Source organism: Zootoca vivipara, chromosome 3 (genome assembly GCF_963506605.1).
Source record: "Zootoca vivipara chromosome 3, rZooViv1.1, whole genome shotgun sequence".
Lineage (NCBI taxonomy): Eukaryota > Metazoa > Chordata > Lepidosauria > Squamata > Lacertidae > Zootoca > Zootoca vivipara.
This window is the reverse complement of record NC_083278.1, coordinates 45447690-45462886: the sequence shown is the minus strand read 5'-3', so window position 1 is coordinate 45462886 and position 15197 is coordinate 45447690. Positions and strand designations below refer to the sequence as shown.

The 15197-nt window shown below is 39.2% G+C and overlaps 1 protein-coding gene across 2 annotated transcripts in view; it reads left to right on the top strand.

Moving 5' to 3' along the window:
• ASCC3 (activating signal cointegrator 1 complex subunit 3) overlaps positions 1-15197 on the top strand; it is a 203584-nt gene that overhangs the window by 62066 nt on the left and 126321 nt on the right. For both annotated transcript variants that reach the window (XM_035109325.2, XM_035109326.2), the window contains exons 11-13: positions 950-1114; positions 7421-7597; positions 10053-10124. In XM_035109325.2, coding sequence (XP_034965216.2) covers positions 950-1114; positions 7421-7597; positions 10053-10124 — 414 coding nt within the window. The remainder of the gene's footprint in view (positions 1-949; positions 1115-7420; positions 7598-10052; positions 10125-15197) is intronic.

The window sequence follows — 15197 nt, the reverse complement described above, 5'->3', positions numbered from 1 at the left end:
GGAAGCGCTTTTGAACAGTGTTCGGAACTCCCATTGTTCTAGGCACATTTTGCGACAGGGAATTTCATTAGGGTGAGCAGTTTCTAAGCTCTGGATGCAGTACTGTACTGCACCTAAGATTTCAGATTAGAACTGCAAAATGGAAGGAAAGGGTGGTCTTTTTCTGCCTCCCCACTTCCAGTCACTCTCTTAAGGCTGGAGAAGAGACCCTCTTAAGAATATTAGGGGGGTGAGCAGGGTCAGAACTAGACCATGTGAAAAATGAACATGATATTTTAGATGCAGTTCATTGATTTTCATCTTATTAAAAAGTGCGCCTAGTCATTCCGTTGTTGCCCCCATAACCTAGGTTTAAGGTGCCATTTAGCGCCTAGCCTTTATATCTCAGTTTCTAACACTGCTTTTGAATAACTCAGAAGTTTTAGCTGAAGTTTTAGGGCATGGAACAGGATCAGTAAGAGGTATGGCCTGGGGAGAGGCCTAGAGGGCAGAATTCAGTCTCCACGCCTTAAGTTGGAAACTTAAGGCGTGGAGACTGAATTCTGCCTTCTAGGCCTCTCCCCTGGCCATACCTCTTACTGACCCTGCTCCATGCCCTCCTTGAATTCTTTTTCCTGGCTAGAATGTGTCCTTGGATTGTGTTGATGATACTTCTTATGTGCTTGAATGGAGGTAGGTATGGGTGTCCTGTATGTATGGCCTCAATACAGCCTACTGTACAAAGGTAAGAACCACATTGGATAGCTCAGAATGAGATCAGAGGAAAGTGGTTTGAGTCCAGTGTGCTTTGTAACACAAAATGGCAGTGGAATTCTGCTCTGGCAAGAATAAGCTTGACTTCATTGGTTTACAAACTTGTTATTAGCCATTTCTTTTTGTTTGTTTTGGTTTTTTTAATCAGCAAAAAATAAATAAATTAAAATGTGTCTGCTCCTTTTGTCTTTGTCAGATGCTTGTGACCACTCCAGAGAAATGGGATGTTGTGACAAGGAAGAGTGTTGGAGATGTAGCCCTCTCCCAACTTGTGAAGCTCCTTATTCTTGATGAAGTGCACCTTCTACATGAAGATAGAGGACCTGTGCTGGAAAGTTTAGTGGCACGCACCTTACGTCAGGTATGTGCAAAACCCTTTTTCGAGCAGCCAAATTAAACATTAGAATGAACATGGAGAAGTCAAATAATTCTAGTTGGTTCCTTCATTGTGCCTAAGCTGCCTCCAGATCATGTAGCTGTCAATTAAGGCTGCTGCGAAAGACAACAGAGAGGGGAAAGGATGAAAATGTGTTAATCTGGAAACTTTCTGTTTTGCTAACATGACTAAAATAAGGAATAATTCAAAATATAGCAAAAAATTCCTAAAATAAGACACACTAAGTATTTTTATTGAATTGTTATACAAATACAAATGAAACAAAGTGTAAAAACATTTCAATTGAATACAAAAAAAGAAGAGTAAAGAAAGGGGGAAGAGAAGACCAAAAGAAGCAAAAAAAGATCCCTGTTACAAATTGGGGGGGGGGGCGTGGTGTTGGGAGTGTTCAGGAGAAGAAGAGAGGGGATCAAGCCCCATTGTGCAGGGCTTCCGCAGAATCCTGTCTGTAGTTTCAGTTCTGTGATTTCATATTTGAAATTGAACAGTTCTTGACACATGGAACCCTCAGAAAGTGTTGAGTACTCTTATGATATTTAAACATTGGTTAAGAAACATTAATGCCATTATACACTAAATATAACACAGGTGTGAAAATGAAATCCTCTGGTCGAAGGAGATGTTAGCTAAAGTGGTGCTTAAAATTTTCAGCAATTCTTTGTTCAAATATTGGAAGAGTGGCAATACTCAAGGGTGTTTTTTCTTCTTCTTTTGCATTCGACTGTGAATTAGAGCAGTATATAAGATGGTTGTTGAGGGTTGGAGGATAGCTGTCTTTTTGATGTGCTTTGCTGAGCTCAGATTTTGGTCCCTTCAACTCAGGGGTCAAGTTACATATCTCGCAGGGTAAAAGCTGATGTGACCTTAGCTAAAAGGGTATAAAACACGATTGCACATTATGCACTTTGTGAATTCTAAAGGTTCCTTTTACAAGATATTTAAATTGAATTGACAAAACTTTTTTTAGTGGAAAAAGGCTTTGAGCTTTGCTCATATGCTGTGGATACAACATCAAAAGACTCTTCTGAAACTAATTGTAGCTTTGATGTTTAAAATTGTGCATTCCTGAAAATAACAGGGATGTAAGATGAAAATGCTTAAATGTTTAAAATAGAAAAAAGTTAAACAGAAAAACCATGCAGTTCAGTAATATCTACTTAGCAAATTAGTGCACTTTAAATTTCTAAGTTTCTGGTCATCATTTGGCTGGTGCATTGATGACTACCTTTTCTGACATAGACATTTTGTCTAAATTAGTGATGGCAAAAGTCTCCCACTACCCACCCCCACCCCCCACTTCTCAGTTTGAAATTGGCTTCTTTTTTCTAAGCTCTATTGGAGTAGTCTGAGAGAGAAACTCAGCATTTTTTGTGAGCTCTGTCCAGGTCTGCAATAAGAACAAAGGAGTTCCACATCAGCCCCCTGTACCCCACACCAATTCCCTAATCTTACCCTTGTGAAAGGGGAAAGATTTGTGGTGGTAGGGGGCTAAGCAGCAACGGTGGAAACGGAAGCCTTCCTCTCTCAGACATTTAGCTCTTCCCTTCCATTGCTTCGATTTTGTTAAGGCAGCTAACGCTTCTGATTATAGAATCATAGAATATATTTTGAAGCCCCATAGGTTCACTTTTTTGGTAGGGTTTTCTATTCTCTAAATAGGCATCTGCACCACTGTCCCTTTGTTACGCTGCTTCTCTTTTTGACTTCTCCTGCGTTCTCCCTCATTAGTGGTGGGTTGCTGCTGTTCATTGCATTACCCATTCAGCGATCAATTTGTCAAAGCCAGAAGGTGTCTCTGGACGCTGACCCCATAAGAAACCCAGAAGCGGTGGTGTGCTCATTGAAATAGGACATTCAATTTGTATTAATTTCAGTGCAAATGCTGAAAACCCTTGGTGTGGAATCCAATCATTCCATCAGTGCAATGATTTCTGCTGCAGCAATGGAATGTTTTTACCTCCTTGTCCCCCACCCTAAGTCTTTTCTACCGTATGTGTTCCCTGAACTCTCTGGGGCAGGTTTGGGGAGGGCATGGTGGGAAAGTCCTACTGAACACATGGAAATCCTTGGGCTGATGGGACACATTAGTAGAATACTGCCCATGCTCTCTAGACATATTCTAGTCCTGCCTCTGTCTATCATTCTTGGCCTTTTACTTAAACAATCTATGACCTTTTAAACTGGGGGGTATTGTTTTTGTTGTTATGGGTATGTATTTTTGTGTTTTTCTATTGTAAACTGCCCTGTGTTCTTTGGGTGAAGGGCAATATAGAAATTTAATTTCATTAAAATAATTAATTAATAAAATAAAAACGCAGAACTTTTGCTTGGTTGAATGTGTGTTAGAATTCTCTTGCATTCTATCTAGCATTTACAGGAACATGTGTTATGGTACACTCAAAGAAATTTGATTGTGTTTTTTTAACTGTTTATCCATCACAGAATACTGCAGAGTTACAAGGCTCTGAGTGTTGTCTTAGTGGGTTTCCCCTCTATTGTTTGATTTAAGACTACTATTAATAGAGGCTCAGGAGGCCAGAGTACTTTAAACACCAGAATTCATTTGTTAGAATTAACTCATGTTTAGCATTACTCAGTTGGGTAGTTGCCTAGTAACAAATGCATTTTTGTTCTGAATAGTTAAGGCACATATGCTTTCAAGTTGGTTTTTGTGCATAACTTCTATGCTAATCATTATTGCGGTTTTGTACCTTTACATTGTTGCACTTAAGGATGGATACATAATTAAACCCTGAATATTTAGCCATAATTGTAGAAATGCCTGCTTGCATAGGCCCATAACAGTCTGTGAGATGGAATTTGGTGCTCAGATATGACCCTCTGACTCCCACTGTTGTTGTTGTTGTTGTTGTTGTTGTTGTTGTTGTTGTTGTTGTTGTTGTTGTTTGTCTTGAATAAAGGTATTTAGCATGGTGTTTCCTGATAGAGGCTTAATGTTAGTAAATACTGCTGTTGTAGGACTTGAATCTCTATGTCTTCCAAAATTACAGTCCTCCACCCTAGCTGTCAATCTCCATTCACTTACTGGGCGGGAGGGGGGAGTTCTGGTGTGTTCTTTCAATGTCAGGAATGCAAAAAAAAAAAAATTGGAAGCTTGGCTGAGGGGTAAACACTGGGAAGAAGGACTGTAGGGGAAAAGTGGCAGATAGGAAATGGGCTAAGCACTGCCTCTCTCTTGCAAAAATCTCTTCCCACTGCTGCAATGCAAAGGAGAAACAGGATGGGGAGTTTAGAAATGGGCCTTGACTAGGTAACATGGATTTCAGGCCAGTGTGTGTAGCCAGAGACTGGATCAGGCTACCCGCCAAGCAGTTTTTTCTGACGCTCCCCAATTTTGCTGAATGCTGCAAAAAGAAAGACATGGTATTGAGGTAGTTCAGCTCTGATAGGAGTGCTAATTGGCTCTTCACTGGTCATCAGATTGATCATTTGGTGAGTGGAAAGGGGACATGATTGGAAAGTGGGGAGCTCTTTGTCCTGTGTATATGTGTGCCCAAGAGTGTTGAGTGCAAGTATGTTGGGCTTTCTCCCACCACTGGAAGGTAAGATTTGCTATACTCACAAAATCCAAAGTAAATATTTTCAGGCAGAAAACATTACCACGCAGACTTTTAGTATATTTTAATTAAAAATAAGCTTTCATAGCAATGCTAAAAGCATAACCTGATGGTGTTAATCGTCAGTTTGATAATTTGTCATTCTAATACATCATTAAAAAGTTCAATTTTCAGTGAGTTTTGTTGTCTGTCTCTGTATGCTCTTAAGAAAACTTGGGTCATAAAAGCTGTTGACCATATCTTCTGGAACCATATCTTCTGGTGGTGGTGCATCTTCTCACCGGCCACTAAACACATCCCGCCCCTTTTTGCAGCTTTAGAAATCTTTGCTGCAATTAGCTAAATGGTAATTCCCTTAAAATAACTCAATGGTAGTATATTTGCATCATGAGGGATTAAAGTATTCAACCGTGTCTCCAATTAATCTCATAATCTCTCTTCAGAATTCTTCCACTCCTAGTCATAGTAAATTCAGTATCAATGGCATGGTATTGCAGCTATAATCAAATGTTAAATTTTTAGTACTGTACATTTCAATCTATGTGGCATCTAAAGCTGCTGGAGTTGAACCTTAAAAGTGTTGTTTAATATTTGAACTTATTATCTTTATCGAAAATGCCTTTCTAACTTTTTTTAATGTCACATGCAGTGCAATGGTGCCATTTTAAGACATGCAGAGAGCCACTTTGAACAGTCCATATTACTGTATGGTACTGATCTCCCCTTCAAACTACTTGCAGTAAGATTAGGTGTCACTGAAAAACATTTTGGAAAGAACCATAAAAACTGCCTACACCCTTCTTTTCTTTTTCATGCACTAGTTTCAGTAATTGCAAAAATTATACGGTTCCCATATTTCCTCACACTGTTACAGTTACCTGTCAATTAGATACACCTATAAATCATGACAGGATTGCTCTTTGACTCAAATCCGTTTCGGTGTTACCATCATAATGTGGAACAGCGTTGCCTTCAGACTACTTGGTGTACAAATTAAATTGCTTTTTAAAAAAATGAAAAACAAGTCCTTGTTGGTTCTTTGCCTCTCTTTGTTTGTCTGTCTGTCTACTTCTCTACTTCTTTTACAGCAGTTCAAAGGGGCTTGCATCAAATTTAAAAACAAAACAATAAGCACAAGAACAGCACACCTATACAGATTTAAAACAGATAGAAAAAGGTTTCTCCCTTGAAAGAAATACGTAAGTTAGGTGCCTGGAGTAAACTGACAACCACAGAAAAGGTTGGAAAGACTTCTATGGTACCTTATCAACACCTGTTAGAAGACATGCAGCAGCATTCTGTACCAGGTGAAATTTCAAAACTGTCTTGGGAGGCGGGGAGCCGTGTGCAAAGTGCATTGTAGTAATCAAGCCTGAGAGATCCAGAACCACGGATCCATCTGATCCGTCTGAAAGGGAAATGCCCCCTTACTAGCCAAAGACAGAAGAAGACACTGCTAGCAACAATTTGTACAGACAACTTAGGAATCAATGTTGGATCTAGGAATATCCTCCAGGCCCTTTCCTTATTGTATCACAGGGATACAATCACTCACAGGCAGACCTCTCCCTCTCCAGACCACAGCCGTTCCTCCTCTTCCTCCTCACCTCTTTTTTTGTTTTGTTTTCTGGATTCAGTTTTAAGGTATTCTTCCCCCATCCATTTGACCACAGTCTTCAAACACTGGCTCAGGAAACAGCTTCAGTAAAGGTACATAGAGGTTAAACCAGTCAATACCAAGTTTCCATAAAATTCTGACCTCACTCAAGTGAATATCAGAATTAATGGATTTGAACATGAACTGAGAAAATCCTTGCTCTGCTTTATAAATTTAATGCTGCTAGGTTCTTTAACATCATCAACTTTGTTCAGCTTCTTTTTGTTCTGAACTTCATGTGCTTTGAAGATCTTACTGCAAGTGTTCTCTGTCTGAAGCATACACACTTCAGGAACAGTTCTTAGTGCCACGGTTTAAGAGCACATTCTATAGATAAGTGCTGGGTCTACTGCAAGGTCTGTCAGGACCTACTGCAGATGTCTGAGTGATGTGGCTTGTTTGTTCATTCTGGTCATTTATTAGTTGCTTTTCAGAGCTAAGATTTCACAAAGTGACCCTCAGAGAGAAATGTTGCGATAGAACCACAGGCAGAGCTGGCGCAGACAAGTAGCTACATGAGAGATAATGAAGTACTGTAGATCACAAAAATTCTTATAAGCGAAGACTATAGTAAAAAGATGCATTTTTAAAGCCTCATTTAATGCCAGAACTGAACTGATTTGCAGTATGTCTGATTTGAACTGATTTGCAGTATGTCTAGAGCTTTCTGACTCACAGTTGTTTAACCATGGAAGCAACTTGGCTTTGGCTTTCAAAGTTGAGTTGATCTAAATCAGAAGTGGGTTTTTTGAGAAAGGACTACAAGTTCTGCTCAGGTTCTGACCACAACAACACACCCTCAAATCTTCTTTTTTAAATGTGTCTCTAATTGCTGGGCCTTGGGGGTTTTGTTAGAAAAAGGGGGGGGACTCCTGCTGTACTACACATTGAGCAAAATATTAGTATCCACTCACACATATTTACCAGTATATATTTATGTGGAAATTATTTTTATATTTTATTAGGGTGATATTAACTCTAGACTTTAATAAAAAATGTGCTAATTTAATGACATTTTCTTTTCTTTTTTTACAGGTTGAATCTACCCAAAGCATGATTAGGATCTTGGGCCTTTCAGCCACTTTACCTAATTACCTTGATGTTGCTACATTTCTGCATGTTAATCCCTATATTGGACTGTTTTATTTTGATGGTCGTTTTCGGCCTGTTCCACTTGGACAGACATTTCTTGGTATCAAGACAACTAACAAGGTAGAGTTTTGCTATAAAATATTTGGAATGAGATGTTGAGACAACCATTCTTAGGAACATGTTCAAGTAGTATTTCCCCATATATCTGTAGTAGTCACAATCCTTCTCATATTATCATCCCTTTGTCTCTCCCTTCCTTGTAATACCTTCTTCAGCATTAGCTTTAGATTGACTACTACTTTGAGGTCAGGATCTTATTAAATTTTTGTTTGGTTTACAAAACTCTACAAAATGCCCTGTATGTTTCACGGACATGTAAATAAATAATATCCAGTATGTTAGCATGTGTATATTGTTCAAAGTGATTCACGTATGTTATCTTGGCAATCCTTATGACAAACCTACAAGGTCCCTATCTATCAAATGGGGATCTACAGTTTGCCATAAGGCAACAGAGTGAATCTTTTGCTGAGTTGAGATTTGAATTTGGAACATAGCCTCAGTTTTAATTGCACAATAGAACTTCTGACTAAAGTTGCGTAGGAATAAACTATTAGTCACTGTGCAACACTCATTACAGGGGAGATGTGTGAATTTCTGCTTCAGACTTTACCCAGCAACACAGTAATTATGATAAATAAATACATGTAAGCATGGGAATTGCTTTGGAGTTCTCTTTTCAGTTCTCCTGTTTGATTCCTATGTGTTCCTGCATAATACTACAGCAGCACAGTATTGCTGATGTTGGAAGAAATATCCAGCGACACTTTTTCCTTGGAATATTGTTGTTTCTCTTCATTAAGTTTGCATTTGAGAGTTGGATTTGAGACTTCTTTGCCTTGCTCAATAGTGTCAAATTCCCTTCTCTCCTTCATGATTACATTTTGCCATGATAACAGAGATGGCAGTTTGCATTTCATTTCTTTGCTAGTGAGTTATTTATTCACTTTAGTCAACTACCCTTTTAGTAATGATGTCCTATGGACAGAGTGTCAGCTATGACTATGAATTCCCCGGCTTCATTTTAAGCTGTTGCTGCCTTCATGATTGAATTAGGTCCCCCTTGGAACTCAGGTAGAGCTAGCTGTGTTGCAGTGTGATCAGGAATTATGCTACTCTCCAATTATTAATATAAATAGAGAGTTAATATCAGATTACTTCTCTGAAGCTGTCTTTTATCAATGTTAAGGCATAAGAGTCAAGAGGCACAAGGGGTTCTATAGTGCAAAATGCTTGTGAAATTAAAGTTCAGGTTTATCCAGGTAAGTTGATGGCTTCCCCCCCATCCTCTCCTTTCATTCAGAAGGAACATCCAGAGACAGCACAAGTGACTATTCAGATAGCAGTAGTTTTTTCTCTGGAGAGGATAAGGAGTCTGAATAAGGATAGACTGATAGAATCATATTTTTGGAAGGTACCACAAGCTTCTGCTGTGCAGGAATCTTTTGCCCAATGTGAGGCTCGAACCCACAATCCTGAGATTAACAGTCCCATGCTCTATGTCCGTGTGGCACTGAACATGTTCACACATCACGCTTCGCCTCAGCCTGTCAATTTAGTATGTAATGCTTTACACATTTACTTGGTTGTAAGTCTCATTGACTTCTAGCTTACTTCTGAGAAAACATGTATAGGATTGCTCTGTTAAGTCTTCTTTTACCTCACCTCTGCAAATGATGCAAATTGCAGCTTTGCATCAGTTGATTGGTTTAACAGCAACCAGACTGCTAAGGCAGTCTGTTAACCATGAAGCTGCAAATCTTGAATATTTATTCCGTGATCCTATAGGGCAGTGGTCTTCAACCCCCGGGCCACGGACCGGTACTGGTCCGTGGATCAATTGGTACCGGGTCGCCCAAGAAACATTTGAATACAATTAAATTAAAATTATTAAATCAAAACAATCTAAATAAAATATAAACAATCAATGTCCCCCCCCCTCAGCGGGCCGTGGTAAAATTATCAAACGTCGACTGGTCCGCGGCAATAAAAAGGTTGGGGAGCACTGCTATAGGGCACCTGTTTGTTCAGTAGTGGTGTACAGCTGGTGAAGCTGGTTTTGTCCATTTTAAAAATGGGCTCCATTTGATATTATAAGTACAAAAGGTTGCCACTGGCCTTGCATTCTAGTAGGACTTTGGAACTCACTGAAATTGTGGTGTCATTCTGATGACTTCAGAATGTTTCAAATGCAGCTAATGACCTGGAAATAGTGACTAGGAAATCTTCACACTACACAGATCAAGGCAAGCTGCAGACCTGATCTAGTTTGAGGAACAGAACTTCTCTAAGAAGAAATGTTTTTAAGTTATTGGTGTTAATATCTGTACCTCGTTGTTTCCACGGCATCTCAATGAAAGAAAAATATGTAACAATATAATAAAAGTATGGCTTCATCAAGCATTAGTAAAACATCATAAATTTTTAAAATTATGCCACGTTAAAGTTGGTAGCATCGGAATACTGTCTTTTACATTTTGATACTACAATAAAGCATTTGTGTTGTATTGCTCAGGTGCAGCAGCTGAATAATATGGATGAAGTTTGTTATGAAAATGTCTTGAAGCAAGTAACAGCTGGACATCAGGTATGCTTATTCATTGGCTTTTAAGTTAGAACCTGCTTGTGAATATCCACAAGGATTTATTCTTTGCACACATAAACACTTGGATTTCGTTCTATTCAGGAAACCAGCTGACTTGGCCTTTTTTGAGGTTTCTGGAGGCGGTGAAAAGCTTCTAAAAATGAAAGGTTTTCATGTAAGGAAGTCTGCACAATCAAATACTGCAGAATGCAAATGCAAGCACATGTAGAATTTATTTCCACTTGTCGTTTGCTATTTGCCCTTCTTCTGCTGTATAGTAACTTGAGAAAAATTACCCTGCTGTAATGAAATAATGTATTTTTCCACTGAAGTTATGCATTCATTTCATACCAGATGAAAAATTAACTGAATGCAGCCCATTTGGTTCAACGTTCTTTCATTTCAAAACAAATATCAGAATGGGTGCAAATATGTTCACTATCATTATCCTATTTATACCCCTTGGTTACTTTTTGATTATTGGTTTCTGTGGGCACTGTTTTGTTTTCCAAAAATTATTACTGTTGTTATTTATCACCTTCTGCTCAATCATCTCAAAGCAGTGCAATAAACAAGAAGCTAAAAACACAACAAACAGCAGATACACTTAAAACAAAATTAAAACAATGCAAAATAGGCATTTTTTGACAAATGGCACCCATTGATCCAGCTGGAAAAGCCTGCTGGAACAAAAAGTCCAAATAGTGGGTGCCTATTATATCTTGACAGGAATGCTATTCCATGGAACAAGGACAGCCACAGTGAAAGCCTTTTCTGAGTTGTTGGAAAGTGAGCTTCTGAGATGTTTGAAAATTGCAAGAGAAACTCACTAATAGACTGCAGTGATATATAAAATATATACAGTGGTACCTTGGTTCTTGAATGGCTTGGCTCCCAAACAAATCGGCTCCCGAATGCTGCGAAACCCAGAAGTAAGTGTTCCAGTTTGTGAACGTTTTTCGGAAGCTGAATGTGCGATGTGGTTTCCACTTGAGTGCAGGAAGCTCCTGCAGACAATCGGAAGCTGCACCTTGGTTTTCAAACAGTTTCGGGAATCGAATGGACTCCTGGAACGGTTTAAGTTCGAGAACCAAGGTACCACTGTAAGAGAGGACAGTTTTTCAAGTAACCTGGACCTGAGCTGCATAGGACCTTATATGTTAGTACCAACACCTTGAACTGCCTGGTAGCAGATTGGCCACTGGTGCAAATTCCGCAGGCAATGTTTTATTGTGGAAGTCTGCTCCCACAAGCAACCTAGTCACTATGTTCTGCACCATTTGTAGCCTCAAGACTAACCCATTGACTACATTGCAGTAATTCAAAGGCTATGCTATTATCTCATTCCAGGGTGGAAATGATGGTTACTAGTTAGGGCTGTTATTTTTTGTGCCTGGAGGCATTGTTTCAAAGAATGCTGTTGAACTACTCAACATTTGGAGTGTTCTGGGGGAGGCAGTGCAAGACAGGAGTGCCTGGCGTGCTCTGGTCCATGGGGTCACGAAGAGTCGGACACGACTAAACGACTAAACAACAACAACGGAAAATAAAATTGAGCTCTATCTACTACCACTCAGTTCTCCATAAAAATTGAAAAGAGAGGGGGGGGGGCTAGTGTGCCTATCAGATTCTGGAGCTGATGATGTGCATTCTAGGTGGGGCTTTTAGTCATTCAGCATCCATAACTACTTGAAAATATTAACAGGGCTTTAGTTGGGTCAAAAGTTGAGATGGGTCACGACTAATAAGTCTCACTGATCTTAATAGCATGGAGAGTGGATATGTACCATATATGGCACAAACACAGGATTTCCAAATGATGATTGTATACTGAGACGTTTTATAAAAAAAGAGGGGGGAGGTTTGTTGGGTGTGCTTCGAACAGAGTCTGATGTTTTTGCAGTTGTTTTTTTTGTTTTGTTATTTTTGCTGTTAGAAGTGCCAAGCATTCTGGCAGCAAAAGATGTTGAATGATAACCCCACTTATTATTAAAGTCTGTTTTCTATAATGTACTGTATTAAAAGTGTGACATAAAACCTCTCCACCTACTACTAGTAAATCTATAATAAAGCTGCCTCTAGCTGTTTTCATACGGTGTCCTTAATACATGCTTCCTCCTTCCTCTTCTCCAAAACTGGTTTCTTTCCTAATACATGACAAGTTACCAAATCTATATTCCAAGGGCTTACAGCTACTAAGAAAGTGTTTTCCTCCTGAAATGAATTTTAATCTGTGTTTCTCCTGAATTATGTGTTTTGAATGGTTTCAGATATATGTCCAAAGAGATAGATATAGAAATAAGACCTTTATAATCTTTTCTTTTAATTCATCCTACTTGCTTTCTCTTAAAAATGCCCTACATGTAACCTAAACACTGATAAATGCTACCTTTTAGAAAACTCTATAGAATTTGACAGCTGTTCATTCAGAATTCCCTAAAGGAAAATGTGATAACTTGCCCTTTTTTAAAAGTAAGAATTGGAACTCCATTTCATCAATCGTTTGGGGACTGCGCTGATTCTTTCCTGTACTCAGAGCACGGTTCGATATTTTGATTTTTGACTGTAATACATACCCGAGGGGTAGACTTCTCACTTGTCTCCAATATAATAAAGCCATGCCATTTTAATGTAGTTAAACATGGTTTAAATATTGTGGGTACAAAATAAGGTGGATTTGTTTTATTATTTTGTGATAAATTGTACCGAGATTGTTAAAGTAGTGCATGAGTTATAATATTGAAATAATAGCTGAAGTGGCCTTATCAGACTATTAGGCCACTTGTCCCAGTATTGTCTGTTTTTACTGATGACGGCTCCTCAAGATAGTTCTGTATTACAGAAACAGAACTGTATACTAGAACTGATCAAATCAGCATTTTATCTGTTGTTCCATTACCTGTAATATGGAATGAAAAATATTAACTTCATGTAATGTAGCCAGTTACACATTGGAAACTGTAATCTTTTAAGTGAGGTAAGTGTGACTTTCTTTAATACTTAGGTGAGCAGCTTCTGTTGTAAATGGGATAAGTGCAGATGCTATTAATATATAATATTTTTTTTTAAAAAAACTTCCTAAAGATTAGTTTGATATTCAGCACTAATTATTGTTCGTTGTTGAAAGAGTTCATTTTTATTAGCAGGTAATCTTCTTTCCATTTCCTACTGTCAGATCAGGAAATAAGATTTTATTATACTGCCACAGATTTATATTTTTTTGTAAAAGAAGAAGAAAGAAAACCACAGGAATGGAGGCAGATGTAAGAGAATTAGAATTTACATCAGAAGCAAACAAAGGAATTAGAAATGTATCTTGAACATACAAGCTAAAACAACTTACATGGGTAAATGATAATTCTAGGTTCTCAAAGTTTTAGTACTTAAGTGATACTTTTCAGCCCATTCATGTTGAATAAACCAAGGATTGTGAAGATCAAACACTTTACAACAGGCATAGGCAAACTCAGCCCTCCAGATGTTTTGGGACTAGCAACTTCCATCATCCCTGACCACTGGTCCTGTTAGCTAGGGATGATGGGAGTTGTAGTCCCGAAACATCTGGAGGGCTGAGTTTGCCTGTGCCTGCTTTATAAGTTATAACACAATGTAGAGAGCTGCCTTCCTTCTCAGGGGGTGCTGAACTCCACCCTCTGTGAAAATTTCATTGGGGACCGCATACCCAGAATGGAGGCCCAAGTCAGAAGTGGGTGGAGCCATTCATTTACCCTTCCTCCTGGCACAGAAAGAGGAGAGAGAGATTTTAAAATTGCTCCCTGCACAGCAGTTAAGCTTAGGGGGGGTGGGGTGGGGAGTTTTCATTGGTGCCTACGGAAACTTTCTCTCATCATATTTGCTGGGGCGGGGGGTGGGAGGCAAGACTGAGGAGGGGGAGCCGCAATCTGAATTCAGAGCCATTGAACAGCAATTTCCCATTCCTGCTCTAATGTGTAAGAACTTACTACAGAGGTCACTAGGCCTTTTAAATCTGTGGGCAAATTTTGAATGTTGAGTGAGTGTCAAGGGTGCCCTCTGCCTGGTCATTTTTCACCCCCTCCCCAGGATCAGTCCCCTGAGAGGCAGAGTGCACATCCCTTTTCCAAAGGATCTGTGTAAAAGTGTGGTGCAGTACAATTAATCTAAGCGTTGGAAAACTTATAAAGCTGAACAAGGAAGTGAGGAAATAACTCTATGTACTTTTCAAGGGGCAAAAAGATAACCACTCACTATCTCCTGACCAAGGGGCCAATGAGTGGAGGGAAACAGAGGCTTCATGGGCACCAATGGAAGATGTCATGGTTGCCATGACACCCATGGACCCATTAATGACTCCATAAGCATTAAGCATGCATGAGACAGATTGTAGAAGTTTAATAGTGGTTCTTAGCTTTGGCTAATTGTGTTAGACATTTCCATTCAACATTTGGTTGGGGATTCCCTAGATTGAATTGTATGGAAGTCAGAAATAACTAGCCTTACTAGGACCCAAACCACCTGTGACATCAGATATGTCTTTCCCTGTAATGTGTTTGTTTTGTTTTGTTTTGTTTTGTTTTGTTTTGTTTGAAATGGAAATAGCAGCTGCTGGAAGCATACAAGGAGGGAAAGTTTAACCCTTTCCTACCCTGCTGCAGAACTGCTGAGAATCCTTCCTTTCAAAACAGCTTATTTTCATTGTGAGGAAAATTCCTTTAGGGCCTATTTGCCTCGACGCAAATAGCAACTTCAAAGAAACCATTTTCATTAGGGTTTTGGCAGAGGAGGAAAAGGTTAAAATCTCCCTCCTAACCTGCTACATAAGCTACTATTGTGTACATAGTGAGAGTTAAAAGGCAGTGAGATTCCTTTGCCTTGCTGTGTTCCAAGCCACATTTGCACACCGTTGTACACAACAGAGAGAGGGTGGGGATGTCTTCAACTCGATGCCCGTATGGTTTCCCTTCTCCAGGAGCTCCCCTTCCAATTTCTATTCAATGAAGTAGTCATCTGTGCATGCATTGTCATTCACACATGCGCAATGGCTGTCTTAAGTGTACACCTCAGCTTGACTGTGACATGAAGATGGCATAAATTTTT